The following is a 20843-nucleotide window of genomic DNA, read 5'->3' as shown; positions in this document are numbered from 1 at the left end:
AATTCGATCTGGTCAGTATAGATAGATTTGGTTTGTTATACACTACGGGTCACAATTAAGATATTTTTTAAATGTATTTTTTGATAGAGGTCTGTTCTGTGCACCAAAAGTGCATTTATTAGATCACAATAATATTGTGAAATATTATTACAAAATAAAATTGTTTTCTATTGTAATATATTTTAAAATGTAATTTATTCCTGTGATGCAGAGCATCACTTCTCCAGTCTTCACTGTTACATGATCTTCCGGAAATCATTCTAATGTACTGATTTGGTGCTCAATTATTATCAATGTTGAAAACAAGTTTTCCTGCTTAATATTTTTGTGGAAACGTGTGTTTTTTTTTTTGTTTTTTTTTTGATGAATAGAAAGTTAAAAAGAACAGCGTTTATTTGAAATAGAATCTTTTGTAACATTTTTCAAATCGTTTTGTAACTGTTTTGCAACATTAATATTAAACAAATACATTTATAAAAAAAAATATTAATCTGCCAAAAATTCAGCTTCAATAAATTACTTTTTAAAATGCATTAAAATAGAAGTTATTTTAAATTGTATTTATTGACCGGTAGTGTATATTTAAATTTTGCCGCCACATTAATAATGATCTGTTGCTCTTCAGCGGATCGCATCAAGAAAGGCTTTGACTTCCAGTGGCCTCAGCCGGATAAGCCCATGTTTTTCTACGTGACTCAGGGTCAGGAGGAGATCGCAAGCTCTGGCACCTCCTATCTCAACAGGTACGTTTGCATGTGATATCACATTCTCAAAAAGACATGCACCACAAATATCTGATGCACATTGCACACAAAAAAATTGCCAAGAGCTTTCTCAAAACGGCAAGACTTTATGCCTTTTCTGGAAGTCAGGGTGAGTTTAGTCACTGGTCAAATTTGACTAAGTTTGCAAGTTTCATAATTTAATATTTCCATCAAATGAACAATACATCTCCTGGCTTGCTCACTGGGGGACTGAATCATCATGTGTTGACCTTATAGCAGTTCCTGATTAAATTACTTAGAGGATGACGATATGAAAAATCTTTACCACAGTTTAATTTTCAACCGCAGTAAAGAACGCAATCATGTTTATAGTAATTCTGCATTACCAGCATTAGATAAAGCTCATTCAAAGGGCCGGTCTGATAGAATCATGTCTCTTTTTTCAGGACTGAAGCTGCTAATGTGGAGAAGATCACCACCCGTCTGCTGAAGGCCGGAGCCAAACCTGACCAGATCGGCATTATCACGCCGTACGAGGGCCAGCGCTCTTACCTGGTGCAGTACATGCAGTTCAGCGGCTCGCTGCACACCAAACTCTACCAGGTACAGAGTCAAAACCACTTTTAAACATGCTTGCAGATGCATTTCAGCACAAGCTATTGAACCAAAATCTGTTCTGGGGCTGGATTCACTAAATAGTTTTAAAAATAAAAATCTATTTCCTTCTTGTTTTCTGACTTAAGGCGAGACACGGCAGGCAAAAACATCGGGGGTTTTTCACTGGTCAATTTGGAGGTTTTAGGATATTTGGAGGTTTAATAGATTTGTCTTCTTTCAGACTTGTGATGGAAAAAAAGTCCAAAATACACATTTAGGTCTTTATTTTACTACACTTTGTCTGTTTGCGTCTGTAGATTTCTCATAAATTCAACAAAAGTTGGCTTTCTAAATCATCACATACACCGTTAGAAAGCGCTCTCTCTTCTGTACAATGCTGTCGGATCCAAATCTGGTCATTTCCTTTTTATCAGCAACCAATCGTGAAAGTAAAAGGGGGGGGGGGGGGGGGGGATTTAACTCTAAATGCGCAATCTCATTGGCTGATATAAATCTTTAAAGCCTGTTTTCTCAAAATTCTCCAAGTCTGAAATCTCCACTTCAGTAGCAGTTATACACACCACACTTTCCAGTCTTGTACCTAGTTATATTATGAAGACATTTACCGAGGGATTTGTAAATATATTACTCCTAGCCTGATTTATATAACATTTTATTCCAAAAAACATGCCGAATATTTTTTTTAAGGCTATTGACCGTATATTCTGATTTACAGGATAACAAAAGTAGATATCCATAAATCCCTCTGTAATTTTTTTTCCCATCTAATATGTGAACGCAATGAAAAAATAATTTTGAACCTGGCTTTATCCAATACTCAGATTTCATTTTTTTTATATATATATGCAAATTAGTGCATATTTAATTAGATAATGCCTAATTTGCATATTTAAACATTAAATTACAGAAAACTTGTAATACATTTTTTTCTCATCTTAATGTAGGTAAATCAACTGGGAATGTTTCATGGTGATATCTGCTAGTTAAACAATTTACCCTATTCACCTGTAGTGTCTCGCCTTAATAACTTAATAATTTCTATTCCCAAAAAACTTCTTAAGAATGTTCTTTAAAGTTCTATTATTTAAATTCTTAAAAATAATCAGCAACACTTTACTTAAAGCCGTTATATATATATATTGCATTATAAAAAATGCTTTATGCCTTGTATTGCACCTTATAATGCATTGCATGGTCTCATGAATAATTGCAACTATAGTTATAATACACCTTTAGAAAGTATAATGCATTTTAAAAACAACCAATTTCAGATGTAACAAGGAATCTGTGAATTTTATAATGCATTTTAATTTAAAAATAAAATGCATTATAACGTACATAATGCATACCTTTTTATAATGAATTATATATATATATATATATAAAGGCTCGGTAGAGTAAAGTGTTACCAAATATTTGAGAATTTTTCAAGAATTACTGGATGTATCTTTACTTCTTAAGAAGAATTCTGTGAATATGGACCCCGATTCTTACATTTAGACTTTGGCAAAAATTAGGGTGAGAAGAAAAGACCATTTCCTTGCATTTGCTAAAAGATGATTAGATAGAGACACCGGGCTGTAGATTAATGTCTGTTTGGCACACAGACAGCAGCATGTCAGTGATGTATTGACCTCTGTGTGTCTACAGGAGGTGGAGATCGCCAGTGTAGATGCGTTCCAGGGCAGGGAGAAGGACTTCATCATCCTGTCTTGTGTGAGAGCTAATGAGCACCAGGGCATCGGCTTCCTGAACGACCCACGTCGTCTCAATGTGGCGCTAACCAGAGCCAGGTAACGACAGCAGATGGAAAATGTGTGTATAAATAATGTAGGAGAATTGCTCTGATTATATGCACAATTTTGTGTGTGTGTGTGTGTGTACACAGATATGGCGTGATCATTGTGGGCAATCCTAAGGCTCTGTCCAAGCAGCCTTTGTGGAACCACCTGCTGAACTACTACAAGGAGCAGAAGGTTCTGGTGGAGGGTCCGCTCAACAACCTGAGAGAGAGTCTCATGCAGTTCAGCAAACCACGCAAGCTGGTCAACACCATCAACCCTGTGAGTATAGACGACATATCAAGATTTCCTCTGGCTCAGAAATGGTCTTTTACGTACATGACATGCTGGTTAAATACAGTTTCATTTTAGAAATAAGCAATTGCATAATGCAGCGTGAAATAAAGTCCCCCTGTGGTCCTTTAAAACTCATCTTTGATCACCAAAATTACTAATTTTCTTGGGGGAAAAAATCTTCATGGCTTATAATATCTTGACTGTAACTCGACACCCTTGCCTCATTTAGTATGCGTGGTTCTATGAATATGCAAATGAGCCCCGCCTCCACTCACTCACTCAGCTCAGCTCAGAGATCCACTGGTTGACGATCACACGTTGATCTGATTGGTTACAAGCTAGTTTGTGACGTCAGAAACACCAGCGATTTCAAAGCGTGTTTTTGAGACTGTCTTTGGTTCACTGCAGTTTTAAGGAGAAAATACTCTCGACTTATGAATTTACACAATGGTTTGTCTTAACGCATATTAAAAACACCACATAGACACATAAACAACATTAAAAGCTGGATTTCACCACAGGGGGACTTTAAATGCATCTGTAACATCTCATTTTCACATTATCACTCCCAAAGTGACCAAATACATTTCAAAGGAGGAACCAAAACACACATAAGTGGCAAAATCCTCCTCCTAATAGTGGAATTGTGTGTTTCAGGGAGCACGTTTCATGAGTACTGCCATGTATGATGCGAGAGAGGCCATGATTCCTGGATCTGTGTATGACCGCAGCAACACTGGTGAGAACACGATCATATTGTCATAATCATTTAAACAAACTCATTTCTTCAATGAGCTCATTGTTTCTGCCTTAAATTATTACATTGTTTAAATTAATAAATTTTTAGCTAACTGTGTGATTTTTGTATATGTACATTTCTGAAATAAATAACTTAGACAGTTTCCTCTGATAACAGATCACTCTAAATTGTATTGTGGACTCGTGCATTTTCTGTAAAGCTGCTTTGAAACGACGTGTGAAAAGCGTAATACAAATAATTGTGAATTGAATTGAATAAGCCATTGCTCATCAAGACACTACAGTTGCAATGAATTAATATAGTTTCTTATTTAGAATAAAGCTCTTATTTTTCTTGTTGGTTAACATATAAAGTAGGGATGCTAACGATTAATTGCCGATCGGTTAAGCAAGGTCATCATTAGCGTGTGTAGTTTTGAGGTGCGTGCGAATACGTGAGTGACTCACAAAGAGAAATTAAGTAGTTTTGAAGTAGAAATACGTATTCTAAATGTGTATTAATGTCTTCAAGCCGTGCAGTGGATTAGATAGGCTAGCTGTTTATTTTGAAACATAATTAACCAAGCGTCCAAAAAACCCTTTAAACAAGTGATTTACTGAATATAAGAACTACTTACTGGTGTAAACACCTTAATGGAAGTCTATTCTGTGGTGCACAGTAAAGTGAGACCGGTCTATTTTGTCTATTCCTTGAATACTAATATACAAATTTTATTAGTGTTGAAATTTTATTGTATGACGATATTTTGTCATGTCTGCTAACTGGAATAAAATATATGAAAAAAAAACTTATTTTGTTTCAGCTAGTTGCCAAGAAAACATTTCTCATTTTAATTTATCATGATGCACTAAAAACTACAATAAAAATGATTGATAAACATTAAAAAAAAAGAACAATAAAAAATAGCAAAATTACTAAAACTTTAACTAAAAAGAAAATGGAAAATCTAAAAATAAAAGCTAATTTAAAATATTTTAAAAACGAACTAACGCTTTTTGTGCTTTTTTTAACGCTATTAAAATAGCCCCACATCATCACATAGCCTTCACCATACCTAGAGATTGGCATGGTTTTATTTCAGTTAGCCTAATAGCTAGTTTGATTTGCATTGAGAGATGATCTTATGGAAAGTACCCCATGCCAATCTCTAGGTATGGTGAAGGCTATGTGATGATGTGGGGCTATTTTAATTCCAAAGGCCAAGGGAACTTTATCAGGATGCATAGTATCCTAAAAAATAAATAAAAAAAATACTTAAAAATAAAAATCTGCCTGCCTCTATGGGAATTTAACATAGGGGTGTACTCACTTATGCACCATGTATTTTAAGGAAGAACATTTATTTATTTACGATACATTATTCATTCACAAAGAAAATTGGTGTCCTTAAAGGTTGGATTTTTCCTAATTTTTTAAATTAAGGCATTAAGTTCAATTTCCAAAATATGATTTTTTATTCCTCTTTTTAGTCACCTTTAGCATGGGTGTATTCACTTATGCATTGCACTGTATATACAAGTCTTTTTTGTGAAATTGGGTTGCACAGTTTTCATTTAGGACACTTTTTTTCATACACCCACACATACAAATGCACGCATTCATAGGCACGCACACATACACATGCACACACCACATGCTTAGATACGTGAAAGAGTAACGGCCATCCGCTTCCCAAGTTCATTAAAAATCATCCTAATCCCCTCTTCTGCTGTCTGACACTTCTTTCGCCGTGTATTTGTTCATTTCTTTTATTATTTTATGCAATCCAAAACACTCTAACCTGCCGCGCTTCGTATCTCTCTGTTCAAATCCTTCCTTCCCGCGCTGCTGTCATTTGCAGACGGAAAGCATGACATTACCGTAATAAGCCGTATATTGCCGAAAAGCGCATGTTGTCTACTGTCAGGGGCAATTTGAATGGTTTTGATAGTGCAAACGGTTGAAGAGTTACGGTCAAATGAATACAGCTTGCTGGTATGTGTCGGTGACGACACAGCGGGTTCTAAAGGGTTAATACAAAACACCCTCAAGTACTTGGTCTCTAACTGAAACAAATATGCTTGTTATGTTCTGTATTTCAACGATATATGACACAAGTCTATCTGTTGTGTACAGTGATTTTACAGATCACGTTTTCATGTAAAGCAGTTATTTTTTCACACTACGAAAATAGAGCACTTTTACATTTACATTTACATTTATTCATTTAGCTGACGCTTTTATCCAAAGCGACTTACAATTGCTATATATGTCAGAGGTCGCACGCCTCTGGAGCAACTAGGGGTTAAGTGTCTTGCTCAGGGACACATTGGTGTCTCACAGTGGATTCGAACCCAGGTCTCTCACACCAAAAGCATGTGTCTTATCCATTGCGCCACACCACCCCTTTTTAATGTGACAGCCAATTTAAAGGCACTTGTTAAGTGATAGTCATATTCCCTATATATATTCACTGTAAAGCTAAGCTTCTAAGCTTTAAAACAACACCTATTTTGTGTTAGTTAAGCAAGTTGAGTAACGTGATACCTTTTAAGAGGGTTTGTACAATGATCGATTATGGGAATATATGTAAATTGACATCCCTAATATAATCTATAGGGTTAGTTTAAGCATCAGCCAGATGATTCCTGTGTTATTCTGGTGTTGTTTTCAATGACGAACCTGCTTTTGAAATGTTTATTTTGTGAAATGTAATTTGTCAATTTGTCTTTTACAGGTCGTCCATCTAATATGTACTTCCAGACCCATGATCAGGTTGGCATGATCGGGACCGGACCGAACCCTATGGGCTCCATGAACATTCCCATCCCATTCAATCTTGTCATGCCGCCCATGCCTCCGCCCGGGTACCTGGGCCAGGTGAACGGACCCGCTGCAGGTGAGAGAAAACACCCCAGAAACACTGAATTACAACTGTTTTTGAGCAGGAAACATTGACTAACATTATAAGTGGACTCAAAACAATTCCACAATAGTGTAGAAACTGGCCTTTGGAAGAGAGATGGAGAATAATGTTGTGAATAGAGCAATTAGAGGTGAAGCAGAATCAAAGCACGATATAGTTAACTAAAGCTAAAAGCATTAAAAAAAAAACATGTTACTTTGAATAAAATAAATGCTAACTGGAATAAAATATAATTAAAAAAATTCTCATTTTCATTTATCATGATGTACTAAAAAATAAATGATTGATAAACATGGGAAAAAAAAGCAAAATTACTAAAACTTTAAATTAAAATTAAAAACATTTAAAATAAAAGCTCATTTAAAATATTTATGAAAGCTATATTATTATTTTAATGATAGTAAAATAACACTGATCCCGATATTAATCCGTTCTCTCGCTGCTCACAGGTCGTGGTGCTCCTAAAGGTAAGACCGGGGGTCGTGGAGGTCGCCAGAGGAACCGTGGCACGGGGAACCATGGCAGTGGGCAGGCCAACATGCCGAGCAGCCAGGCCAGTCAGGATCTGGTGTCCCAGCCCTTCTCTCAGGGTCCTCTGACCCAGGGCTACATCACCATGAGCCAGCCTTCACAGATGAGCCAGCCTGGCCTGTCCCAGCCTGAGCTCTCACAGGTACACACACTTTAAGGTCCTTGCACACTGAGTCCAAAACTTTCACCCGTCATTAAAAAAAATCGGATCTGTGTTTTCCTCATCCATAAACAAGCATTTTGAGAGGTGTTATGACAATTCAGAGCCGACGAATACGAAAAAACGCATACGAAAATTTCAGACTCGGTGTGCAACATCAGCATTTGAGTTTAAAATGCCCATGTTATGCTCATTTATGAGTTCATATTTTAGTTTTTGGGGTCTGCTAGCAGTGTTGGGGAAAGTTACTTTTAAAAGTAATGCATTGCATTAGGGGCTTTCACACCAGAGGAACCATGTCGTAGTTCCTGGAACTAATGGCGGAAGTACCCGGTTTTTGGCATGTTTGCACCGCAGGAACAGGAACGATTTTAGGTCTAGGAACCCCTTTTGGGGGAACTAAAATAGCTCCTACTTCAGAGTAGGGTCTAAACCAGCACAATGCGAACTACCTGTAAGTGTGCGCTGATTGGCCGAACACATGCGAGAAACCAGCACCCACCATTTAAAAAAAGAGCCAAGTACTAGGGATGCTCTGACATTTTTCAAACTCCTGAAACGAACTCCAGACAAACTTCATTTTGGCCTGATTTTGTTCTAAATGATGTCACACAAGCATGTTAGGTGCCTTTTAAATGACTGGGACCATGTCTGACAGGATTTTACCATTATTCTTTAGTACATTTCAGAGCTAAATTATCTTAAATGTTGTCACAGGCTGCTTTAGCCATGAATATATTCACACAGACCTATTGTCTTTTCAAGATCCCTGTCAATTTGTTTAACCTCTTAAACAGGATGTAGTGCAAAAATGTCTTTGATTATAAAAAAAAAAAAGACATTATCTATTATTGCCCAAATCATAAATAGCCGCGTTTCCATTACCCTTCAAATTGCGAATTGAAACACGCCAGTTTCGCTTAAAACTCGCATATATCGCAAAAAAGTTTTTACGTTCAAATGAGGTGGTTTTACAGGCGACTGGAAAAAGGAATATATTGCAGAACTGCAATGGTTTTTTCACATTTACAGGTCACCTGGCATACGTAAAAGTCATTCTTTAAAGACATGCGCGGTATGTTTGTGCAGAAGTTCTTTATTAAACTCATAAAAGACAAAAGTATCATGGGAATACTGGATCAGTTCTCAGTCAAGATCAGTGTTTTATTTATGAAACATGTAATTGCTTGAACATGGTTTGCTTATTGAAGTTCCACTGTTGAATATAAGCTGTAAGCCACTTGAATCTGTGCTAAAGTTGTGTGGGTTTTTTGTGTGAAACAGGACAGCTACCTGGGTGATGAGTTCAAATCCCAGATGGATGTGGCGCTCTCCCAGGATTCAACCTACCAGGGCGAACGGGCTTATCAGCACGGAGGAGTGACTGGACTCTCACAGTACTAGAGTGTAAGATAACAACAACACACACCTTAGAAGACCACACATACACTACCATTTAAAAGTTTTGGGTCAAAAAAAAAAATCTATATATATATATAGTAAGAAATTAATACTTTTATTCAGCAAGGATGCATTAAATAGATCAAAAGAAGTGACATTAAAGGCATTTATGTTGCAAAAGTTTCTATTTCAAATAAATGCTGTTCTTTTGAACTTTCTATTCATCAAAGAATCCTGAAAAAAAAGTATCAGTTTCTTGAGCAGCAAATCATCATATTAGAATAATTTTTGAAGGATCATGTGACATTGATGCTGAAAATTCAGCTTTGATCAGATGAATAAATTACATTTTAACATGTATTACAATAGAAAACAGCTATTTTAAATATTGGTTCTTTTTGATCAAATAAATGCATGATTGGTGAGCATAAGAGACTTCTTTCAAAAACAATACAATCTTAGCTACGCCGAACTTTTGAATGATAGTGTACATTAATGTACTCGCCTGGTTGGTGTGAGTGATGCCTGGATGACCTAGACACACACAAAAAAAAAAACATATTTCATATTATGTGCTGTTTTTTGTCTACACACATGAATCAGACAGACTTTAGCCCTATTCGGACGGAACTAGTGTAACATGGAGAGCTGGGGTAAAGTAATAATCACCAGAGCTTCTCTGTGACTTTAGTCCCGTCCGAATGTGCATCTCAGTGATCATCACGGACAATGTCAGTAAAGATTACGGCGACTTTTACCTTCAGTTAAAAGGTCCGGAAAAATGACCTCAGGTGATACTAACCCCGTGCGAATAGACCCGCTGTAAACATGTACGTAAATATTTCGTCATTTCCTGCTTAAAAGTAGTTTTCCACGTTTTTTCCAAGTATGGAGACGCTTGATAAGGCATTCAGTTGCGTTCTAGACGCTGGGACGCGTCTGTGGCAAAACTCAAGTGTTTTCCACACACCATTCAGATCAGAGAGAAGATCGACAGCACTTGTTAGAGGCACGAAACATCTTTTAGCGTTAGATAAGTGCCTATTACCAACACAATCCAATCTGAAGTTAATTAATACATCGTTCGACCGGACATAACTGTTTTATATATATATATTAGGGGTGTAACGATTCGTTTTAACAACGATTCGATTCGTATCGCGATTCGTGGTTGTCGATACGATTCAAGGACGATATTGGTTCATTTAGAACGATACGATCCGAAACGATTCACTGACTTGAAATCGATTCAGTGACTTTTTAGCCAAAAATTCTTGAAAGGGAATCAGGTATCAATTAATTATGCGCGTGCAATTAAAGAGTGCACGCTACGAGCACAGTATAACGATGACAGGACATGAGATTTCGTTTTTCTGAGGTGAGAGACTTTATTTCGTAAATAATGATAGAATAATGACACGGACATATAGCCTGACAACATCATCTGACCGCAGATACTGAATCTGGACAACACGTTTTTTTCTAATTTAAAACGTAACGACGTTGCATGCTTGTAGTTTATTTTGTGCTTTATATATAGGCTAGTGAAACGATAAGCCTGCAGCGCGCGCCGCCGCATTTGCGCTTGCAATTGAAGAGTGCGCGCTACTGCAGTATAGTGGCTGAGAGGACAGGAAAGTCCGTTTTTCTGAGGTGAGAGACTTTGCGCTGCTTGTTGTCGATCATGTCACAGATAGGCAGACTGAATCGAGTAACGTTTAACGCCTTTATCATTAAAAGTGCTAAGAAAAAAACATCCTTATAAAGTCTGACGTGCTGAAATCCAATACGTTATTTCATAGTATCGATACAATCGATTCATTACCTTTTAAAACGATGTTAGATCGATATATGTCTAGATCGATATAACTTGCCGAGCACAGATCGATGTAGTTGGATCATTAAGAATATGAATCGATACATCGATGTAGTTGATGAATCGTTACACCCCTAATATATATATATATATAAATATAGGTTATATGTGTTTGCACACGTGATATCAGGGTAATACGCACATGACGACAGGAGTGACGGCGATGCGCAAATCGAGTTACTCTCCCACTTCTGCTAGTTTTACTGAGATCTCTAATCCCGTGCGAACTGGCCATTAATATTACAGACGTCCTGTGGTAAAATTACATCACTCCATCTACCCTTGTGAAGTTAATCCCGTCCGAATAGGGCTTTTGTTACCACAGTATTATTATTATTGTCTCACTTTTAAAATGATGGGCCAATCTATTTTAAAAGCATTTTTATTTTATAAAAGCATTCCAGTTCTGGCTTATTAATGCATGTAATAAAACATGTGTGTCTCTGCCTGTGTCCGCAGGTTGTTGGAACAGGAGCTAGGCCTGTGCTGAGCTTAGTTCATCAGCATTTTAAATATGGGTAAATATAAAAAAAGAACAAACATGGATGCCCGTTTACCACTGTTACAACTGAAGCACCATGGTGTGAGAGCAACAGGAGAGAATCAAACCAATCACAGGAGGGGAGTAAAGCTGGACAGGACGAAAGAGAACGTGTGAGTGGCGGATTACATCCACCATTCGTTGAGGACGGGGAAGGAGAGGGGAGACGCAGTGTTAGGAGGAGACGAAACACGAGATCTTCGATCTGCAACTCCGCAACGTGGAGCAGGCTCCTGGAGCGCAGGGACCCTTCCCGGCCTCCTCTCTCTCTCGCCTGGCTGCCGACGTCAGCCTCAGGCCTTGCCCTGCCAACAGAGGGAGGAGTAAAAAGATGAAGTTCTCTTAAAACTTACCTGCAAAAACCAAGCTTGCTCTGTCGTCTCCACGAGCTGAGAGAGGGGGTGACGTATTTAAAGTAATTATAAACGCTTTTCAAGCAGCTGATTTTGTGGGAAAATAGTGTTCCCCTCAAAGTTGAGATCTGACATTCAGGTTCTGCCACCGAACATCTCTGAGAGAACGGACGAGTGCGATTTTGCGTTTAATTTCGCGTTTTCCCCGAGCACGCTGGTCTCCAACGAAAGGTGCTAGGGCGCTCTGAAGGACGATTCAACTTTGAGGAAAGTTTTCCGCCTGAAGAAGGAGGGTAAGAGGTGCCGTGTATCCGAAGGCCCGTCACATCTTAGCCGCTCTCTGCTTAGGTGATTTTGCGAAAGCAAAAAAAGGGGTAGAAATGGCTTTCTCTTTTCTTTTTAAAACGTTCGGTCTCTGCAGAGCTGACGCGGACGGGGCCGACGGATCTATCCTTTCTTATTTTCCTCTTTTAAATTTTTCTTTTTTTTTTCTTTTTTTTTTGGTTTAACTAGAATAAACACAGTGAAGTAGAACCACTCGATTAGCCTGCTTGATTTAGATGTGGCTTCTTAAATCTCTTACCTTGCTACAAAAAAAATTAAAAAAATCAATCAAAACCAACAGGATTCTTGCCTTGGTCAGTCAAAAAATAGTCACAATCAGGTTTCCAAGGGTTCAGATCATCAGTGCTGAAATGTGATTTATTATGAGATGAGACGCGTGTCAATCACAGTAAACCCCTCCCACTTCTATTCTGTCCAATCAGGATGCCATCATAATATTGTTGCGCCCCAGTCGCTTTAGTTAAAGGTGAAAATGAGCGGTTGCACCTGAGAGAAAGCAGGAGATCGGAGACCCATGCGAAGGACAGACAGGTGAGATTCTCGCTGTTTTTGTGTCTGACCGTAAGAGGCGCCGTCGTGCTCTCTTGCTTTATGATGAAGATGATGAGCGGCGGTAATCGCCAACCAGAGGGGTGTGTGTGTGTGTATGTTTCCAGACTGCCCTTCCTCATTATTATTATTATTATTATTATCATTATTATTATTAGTGATAGATTGTAGTTTTGCTTTGTTTTCCCCCCTGTTCTAGTTGCTTATTTGCTTATTTTTTGTTGTTTTCTTTTCCTCCCCCTTCTTAGTAGCTCATTTTTTATTTGTACGATCTGACGTGAATTTCTCGTAACCTCTCTGTGTGGAAATTTGCTCAACTTTATTTGGTTTCCACGGACCCATTCAGAGTTTTATGGCAGCTTTTTTAACATCTGTTTCCGACCGATGCCAGTCGCCTCAACTTTGTACTTTTACTTTGGAGTGTTTATACCTTTGCTGTCACTCCATATTTGCAACACTTTTTGACTGTTTAATATTACTTAGAAGTATCACCCACTCGCATTTTATAAGCATCAAGCCACAGATTCATTTTTAAGCTCACATATGCTTTACTTTTTCTTTGCCCACAAGACAATCATGATTCATTCATCATAACCAACGTTGCAAAAATGTTGTAACACAGACGTTCTGACGTTTAGCGACTGATATTCCGTCTTTTCCATGTTAACCTCTTCTTTTAGAGTGAACCCGTTCTCTAAAATTCCTTAAAACTGTTTTGTGTTCACTTTTCATACTTCAACTGTAAATATATCAATGCTCAGATTTGATATAACATCAGCCAAATGGTTGCCAATGACAATGAGATATTCAGGCCAAGGTGATATATATATATATATTCTGGTTATGAACAGAGTATGATGAAGAGATCATGCCTGAAGTGCTTGAGAGGATCCGCTGCGAAAGTTGCATTCAGATATCAGATTTGATGGAAATGTACAATAAATTAACTTGCATTGAAGAGGGACATTGGAAAAATATCAGGATATTAAGTATAATTCAGGATTTTGTTTTGTGGAAAGAGTTTTCACCCCCCCCACAGTATGTACTCGTAACTTTACAAATAAATGTTGCTTTCTTTCACCCAATGCATGTGTCGTTGCTTCATTGTCTTAATTGTGTTTGATCTACAATGAAACTATATGTACGAAATCGTTATTAATCGCTTTTTTTTTTTTTAATTGCCAATGTGTGAACAACTTGTAGTGAAACTTAAAAACGAGACCTTCCCCAACTTTATAGGTTGACTATGAAAGCCAGACTCGGGACGTTTTTGCCGCGAAAATCAAAAGGATATGACGTTTACGCGCTCCTGAGAGCCTTTCTTTCCTTCAAATATTCTTAATCAAACTCATAACACTGTAATTTTAATTAGCTCATCTGTTGACGTGATGCCGGTGAATCGCAGAGCTCATGTAAACACATCCACATCGATACGATCAGATGCTTTCTTAATGGCGGCTTATTGAGAGGATTTACATATGCATATAAACGTCGCTCGCAGATGTTGGATTATCGCCGCAAAGGCATTTCCAGCTTTTATTTACTTCAAAGCGAAGAACAAAAAAGATAACAGGGCCTTGAATCACGTTCAGTCTCTTGTACTTTACTACAATTGTGGGCACGAGCAATACGTGCTGCTGCAGTTCACTTAACGGCCACCAGTGTCGCTAATAAGCGTTTCTTAATTTCTACAAATAACCTCTTTAAATATTTGACTTTTTACTTTAACCACTGGTGTTTTCTATATAATTATAGTAAGGAAGTACAATTCTTGTGAGCCTTGTGTCTGTGCTCTACGGAAGCCCTAAGAGGCCATGGATAATATTTTTTTTCTCTGTTGTTTTCTCGTGATAATGACTTAATTTTCTCGTGATCTCGAGATAACAAAAGTTGTTTTCTCGTGATCACGACTTAATTTTCTCGTTATCTCGAGATAACAAAAGTTGTTTTCTCGTGATCACGACTTGTTTTTTTCTGCGTAGTCGGCAAGAACAGTATAAGCACCAAACGCAGAATAAAGCAGCATCATGGATGATCGCATTCGCTTTTACTTTGATAACAGGATCACTCAAAATGAAATAGTTCTATGTCTGTCAGTGATTGGCGACTTCCACATTAGTGTCCGACACTTAGAAGGAGGAGGCTGTCAGTTGACGTCTGCATGTCTACCAGAATTATGTTTGAAAGATTTAGATTAATGTTTTTTTGCGGCTGACCCGAGAAATGGTCAGAGAGGTTCAGTTAAGTCTGGCCAGGTTCTCCTCTGGGACACCTCTCTCTCTCTCAAAGCAATTATAAAATCCATCTCTTCTGCGGGCTTTTTATGAAGTAGATTTCAAAATCAAAGAAGCCAGCTCGCACGTAGGCTACATCATGATATACACAACATTCAGAAGGAGCGAGATTTTCTCGCGAATCGCGATACATACACATTACGGCGTGAGAAAACGGTTTTATGTCGAGATCATATATTAGAAATTAAGTCGTGATCACGAGAAAACAACTTTTGTTATCTCGAGATAACGAGAAAATTAAGTCGTGATCACGAGAAAACAACTTTTGTTATCTCGAGATCACGAGAAAATTAAGTCGTGATCACGAGAAAACAAGATAGAAAAAAATAACAATCCATGGCCTCTTAGGGCTTCCGTAGTGCTCTATGGAAGCTTGTTTCAGCCACAGAATAAAACATTTAAAAAGAGAGCCTAATTGCGACTTTTTATCTCACAATGGCGAGTTTATATCAGGCAGTTTTGACTTTATAACACGCAATCTCGCAATTCTGACATCTTTTCTCAGAATTGTGAGATCTAAAATGGCATTTGCAAGTTATAAAGTCCAATTCTAAGAAAAAAAAAAAAAACTTTTTTCCCCTCAGAATTGCGAGTTAATATCATGCAATTCTAAGATAAAAAGTCAGAATTGTGAGATAAGTCGCATTTATCTTTTTGTATTTTCTATTCTGTGGCGGCAACAAGCTTCCATATTGCTTGTTTAGTTTAACCGAAAATGAGAAAAGGTTTTAGGCCTAGCCTACGATGCAAATGTCATACAAAATTTATATTTTAATGCTTATTTAGCTTTGATTATAGAATGTTAAATCCTAGAATTAAATTACTGTAAGAACTTGGCTTTAAAGCTAATATTTTACTTCTAAAGTAAATAATTTGTATAAATTGCAGAATCTTCTTGCTGCATCAATCACACATTAAAACTTACTAAACACACGGTGCTAAAACTTTTTTCTAAGTGATTGGATTTTGAAAATAAATGTTATTCACTGGCATGCTCTTAAGCCATGTTGCCTGGTGTTACACCTAACGAAAGGTTAAAATATATATATATATAAATATATTTATATTAGTGCTAGCCTGCTAGGCAACGATTGATCGCATCCAAAATAAAAGTTTGTTGATAATGTGTGTGTCCTGTGTATAAAAGTTTGTTTACATAATATATGTGTGTGTACTGTGTATAATTATTTTGTATATATAAATACACACATGCATGTATATATTTAAGAAAAATGTGTTTATATATTTAAATATTTATATATAATATAAATTAAGTATCCGGTGACGCAAATTACACAACTTTTTTTATTATTATTATTATTATTACATTTTGCCTTTTTGAATTGAAAATATGCTATAATTTCCGTGATTCATGTAGAGAGAATGTATACATACTTTAAAAGTAAAATATTATTTGCAAATACTTCCAATTATTTCACTTATACAATAAGCATTTGTTTTTCTTTATTCCCTTAAATCGCTTTTTTATAATTAATTAATTCCTTTAAATAAAAATACCCAATTTTAGTTTAATTAATTATAAAAGCGATTTAAGGGAATAACTTTTTTTTTCATTAAATTTGGCCTTTTAGAATAGAAAATATGCTATAATTTCCTTGACTCATGTAGAGAGAATGCATGCATACTTAAAAATGTAAAAATAAAATATTATTTGAAAATACTTAAAATTATTTCACTAATACAATAAGCCTTTCTATCTTCTATGACGCTATAATGACAGAAATATATATACGTGTTTTAATATCAGGCAAATTCTTTTATAGATTGCTATCAGGATGTGAAGAGAGTTTCAACCAGTATACCAAAAAGTCTTTATAAAAAAATGACTTACCCTACCTTTAAAGGGTGTTTCAAAGAACATGACACATGTCCAAAAAAAAAGCTTATGGTGCATGCTCAGAAAACACTATTACCTTAGGCATCATGTCCGCAAAACATGGGAACGCCATGGTTTCACTGGTGTGTGTGAAGGTTTGTAGAGTCTCATTAGGGTCACATCAGCACAAATGTCTGTATGATTAACGGCTCTTTACTCTAATCACTAGAGGGCGAGAAGAAGACGCAGTGAAGAAGCTGCAGTTCTCGTTCTGTCCACTAGAGCGCGAGTGTGTGTGTGTGTGTGTGTATGTGTGTGAGTGAGTCTCTTCAAAACCCGCTCGCGCACAGAGGCTCGGGACATCAAAGCCAAAACTGGTTACAAAGTAACAGTCGCGGCACGTCATCAAAGTCGCTGCGGGAAACATCAGAACGCGGGAAATCCCGCGTGTCCGCGCGCGCAACCAAAGGAAAACACGGGAAAAGAGGAACTGACACGCGCCCGGTCATCACGTCCAGTTTCTGCGGCGGCTAGTGTTGCATTCGCTTGATGCCATGCAGATATAAAGCGTGTTCACTGAGTAGACACACTCCACACACGGATTACTGATCTTTAACACGATCTACAGGCTTGTTGATCCAGAACAGGAAGAGTTTGACATCCTGTGTGTTCACAACGACATGGGGTAAGGGGCATATTCTTATTTATATGAACTTAGGAGACTTCAACTGAACACAAACTTACGACAGTATGTCAGATTAAAGACTTTAAATGGCTTTTAGACATCTGAAAACTGTTCATGAGCGAATGTTTAGTTGTTTATGTCAGTTCTGCATTAGGAAACGGTGCAATAATCTTGTCTTAATCTGAATCAATAATCTTAATCAATGTCCTGCAGTATGACAGCGTTTTAAACCATTTTTATAAAATTGTATGCATGCTGTTTCATGAACTCCTGTTAAAAGTGACCTGCAAAAAAAAAGCTAAAAGGGCATTTAACTTCATTTGCAACATCTCAAACACACACTTTTCCGATTTAACTTCACATTTAACATTTTAATCTTATTGCATGCAGAAAAGGATATTTTCCGACAACCCATAAATCTCAGTTCAGCCAAAGAATCATCTTACCATCTTTCTAGGATATGATGTATTTCTTCTAAATAGTTATTGCAATTAATGCATGCATAAAAAGAGTTGTTGATCGAGATTAATTTAAAAGGCCTTTGAGTTCTTGAACTTCATCCCCGTCCTTGACCCAAATATGTCATGCATTTTATTATTTTTTTTCAGTATTAACAAAGTTGGGTTTATATGTTATTTGTGATCATTCTCTCATTTCTAATGGCAGAAGAAGACCCTCGTCTGTCCAGTAAGAATGTTTCCATTGCACAGAGAGAGGTAAGACATCAAGCTTCTCTGATCATTTCATTATTATTTTTTTTTTATATATATATATCAGATCCTGGGGTGTTTTTGTGAATATGGGCCAGATTAGATGCATTGATCAAATCGTCAGTAATCGGTAACACCAATTTTAGAGAATCTTATAATCAATGCATAATATTTTAAACATTATTTTGCATTGTGCACAGACAATTATTTGTCATTTATGTCTCATAAGTTATGTATAAATCAGACAGATTGCTGTATAGAGCATCAGCCATTAAAAAAAAAAAGATTTTTTTTTTTTGCAGAAATGCACTTTGTGAAAATGGACATGGCACCTGTTTTTCATACGACCCATTAATCCTGCTCTTAGCCGGACCTTTTCATGGGAATTATGGATTCTGCATGCATATATAAAGAGATTTCTTCGAGTACTGTGTTAATCTCTCTGAGAAATGACACCCCATCTCGGCTGCCGCTGCACTGAAAGGTCTTGGGATATTGTTTATGAAACAGCCGGTTTTGTTTTTTTCAGTTGCCATGACGACCGCACAATGTATGTTCTTTGGCGTCTGGAGTGTCCTTCTTCTCCACGAGCTTCTGTTTGACCTTCAGGACGCCAGTAATGGGTTAAAGCGGTATATAACAGTGTATTATAGAGACGGGGCGCTTCATTAGTTGCGGGTCAGAACCAGAACACGCCTGGCCTCATTTCTCCCTTATTACTCCAATCTCTGTCCTTCAAACGATCCTTCTTTGTCTTAACTTTATTTGCGTTGTTATGCACGCCTGGTCTTTGTTGTGAATGATTCATCATCAGTGCACATTATTCCAAAGAATACATTTATTTCTTATTTGAATATATATATAAAAAATATATATATATGGAATTTACATATGGAATATATACACTCACCTAAAGGATTATTAGGAACACCAGTTCAATTTCTCATTAATGCAATTATCTAATCAACCAATCACATGGCAGTTGCTTCAGTGCATTTAGGGGTGTGGTCCTGGTCAAGACAATCTCCTGAACTCCAAACTAAATGTCAGAATGGGAAAGAAAGGTGATTTAAGCAATTTTGAGCGTGGCATGGTTGTTGGTGCCAGACGGGCCGGTCTGAGTATTTCACAATCTGCTCAGTTACTGGGATTTTCACGCACAACCATTTCTAGGGTTTACAAAGAATGGTGTGAAAAGGGAAGAACATCCAGTATGCGGCAGTCCTGTGGGCGAAAATGCCTTGTTGATGCTAGAGGTCAGAGGAGAATGGGCCGACTGATTCAAGCTGATAGAAGAGCAACTTTGACTGAAATAACCACTCGTTACAACCGAGGTATGCAGCAAAGCATTTGTGAAGCCACAACACGCACAACCTTGAGGCGGATGGGCTACAACAGCAGAAGACCCCACCGGGTACCACTCATCTCCACTACAAATAGGAAAAAGAGGCTACAATTTGCACGAGCTCACCAAAATTGGACAGTTGAAGACTGGAAAAATGTTGCCTGGTCTGATGAGTCTCGATTTCTGTTGAGACATTCAGATGGCAGAGTCAGAATTTGGAGTAAACAGAATGAGAACATGGATCCATCATGCCTTGTTACCACTGTGCAGGCTGGTGGTGGTGGTGTAATGGTGTGGGGGATGTTTTCTTGGCACACTTTAGGCCCCTTAGTGCCAATTGGGCATCGTTTAAATGCCACGGCCTACCTGAGCATTATTTCTGACCATGTCCATCCCTTTATGACCACCATGTACCCATCCTCTGATGGCTACTTCCAGCAGGATAATGCACCATGTCACAAAGCTCTAATCATTTCAAATTGGTTTCTTGAACATGACAATGAGTTCACTGTACTAAAATGGCCCCCACAGTCACCAGATCTCAACCCAATAGAGCATCTTTGGGATGTGGTGGAACGGCAGCTTCGTGCCCTGGATGTGCATCCCACAAATCTCCATCAACTGCAAGATGCTATCCTATCAATATGGGCCAACATTTCTAAAGAATGCTTTCAGCACCTTGTTGAATCAATGCCACGTAGAATTAAGGCAGTTGTGAAGGCGAAAGGGGGTCAAACACAGTATTAGTATGGTGTTCCTAATAATCCTTTAGGTGAGTGTGTATATATATACATGGAAGCCCTTTTCCACCACGCTTTCGTAAATCTTCAAAATTATGATGACGTGTCGAAATTGACATAAAAAAATCGTAATTACGACTTTACTAAGTCATTACGAGATGAAGTTATAATGATGGCGTTCTAAGTCATTAGGACTAAAGTTGAAATAATAACATGAAAAGTTGAAATTATGATATAAGTTATAACATACAAAATCAGATTTATGAGATAAATCAATATTATTACGTCATAATTTCCACTTTTTATGTTGATTTCAATTTAATATGTCGTAACTTCTTATCTCATAATAATGAATTGAGTGTCATTAGTTTGACATCATCTTTGTGTTTC

The 20843-nt window shown here is 37.4% G+C and overlaps 3 protein-coding genes across 3 annotated transcripts in view; all 3 read left to right on the top strand.

The window, feature by feature from the left end:
- upf1 (UPF1 RNA helicase and ATPase) overlaps window positions 1-13931 on the top strand; it is a 36325-nt gene extending 22394 nt beyond the window's left edge. The window contains exons 16-24 of the mRNA XM_084411889.1: window positions 626-743; window positions 1172-1328; window positions 2994-3136; window positions 3232-3406; window positions 4079-4160; window positions 6898-7059; window positions 7536-7759; window positions 9062-9184; window positions 11514-13931. Coding sequence (XP_084268015.1) covers window positions 626-743; window positions 1172-1328; window positions 2994-3136; window positions 3232-3406; window positions 4079-4160; window positions 6898-7059; window positions 7536-7759; window positions 9062-9181 — 1181 coding nt within the window. The 3' untranslated portion in view covers window positions 9182-9184; window positions 11514-13931. The remainder of the gene's footprint in view (window positions 1-625; window positions 744-1171; window positions 1329-2993; window positions 3137-3231; window positions 3407-4078; window positions 4161-6897; window positions 7060-7535; window positions 7760-9061; window positions 9185-11513) is intronic.
- LOC311292270 (lipoprotein lipase) overlaps window positions 1-20843 on the top strand; it is a 632457-nt gene that overhangs the window by 449572 nt on the left and 162042 nt on the right. The gene's annotated exons all lie outside the window — the stretch shown is intronic.
- Window positions 17254-20843, top strand: part of LOC311292272 (homer protein homolog 3) — a 40681-nt gene continuing 37091 nt past the window's right edge. Inside the window, exons 1-2 of the mRNA XM_084411904.1 lie at window positions 17254-17658; window positions 18325-18374. Coding sequence (XP_084268030.1) covers window positions 18352-18374 — 23 coding nt within the window. The 5' untranslated portion in view covers window positions 17254-17658; window positions 18325-18351. The remainder of the gene's footprint in view (window positions 17659-18324; window positions 18375-20843) is intronic.

The sequence above is a fragment of the Rutilus rutilus genome (assembly GCF_951802725.1).
Source record: "Rutilus rutilus genome assembly, chromosome: 6".
Classification (NCBI taxonomy): Eukaryota; Metazoa; Chordata; class Actinopteri; order Cypriniformes; family Leuciscidae; genus Rutilus; species Rutilus rutilus.
Note: the sequence above shows the minus strand (reverse complement) of the source record. Positions and strands in the feature narration are given on the sequence as shown.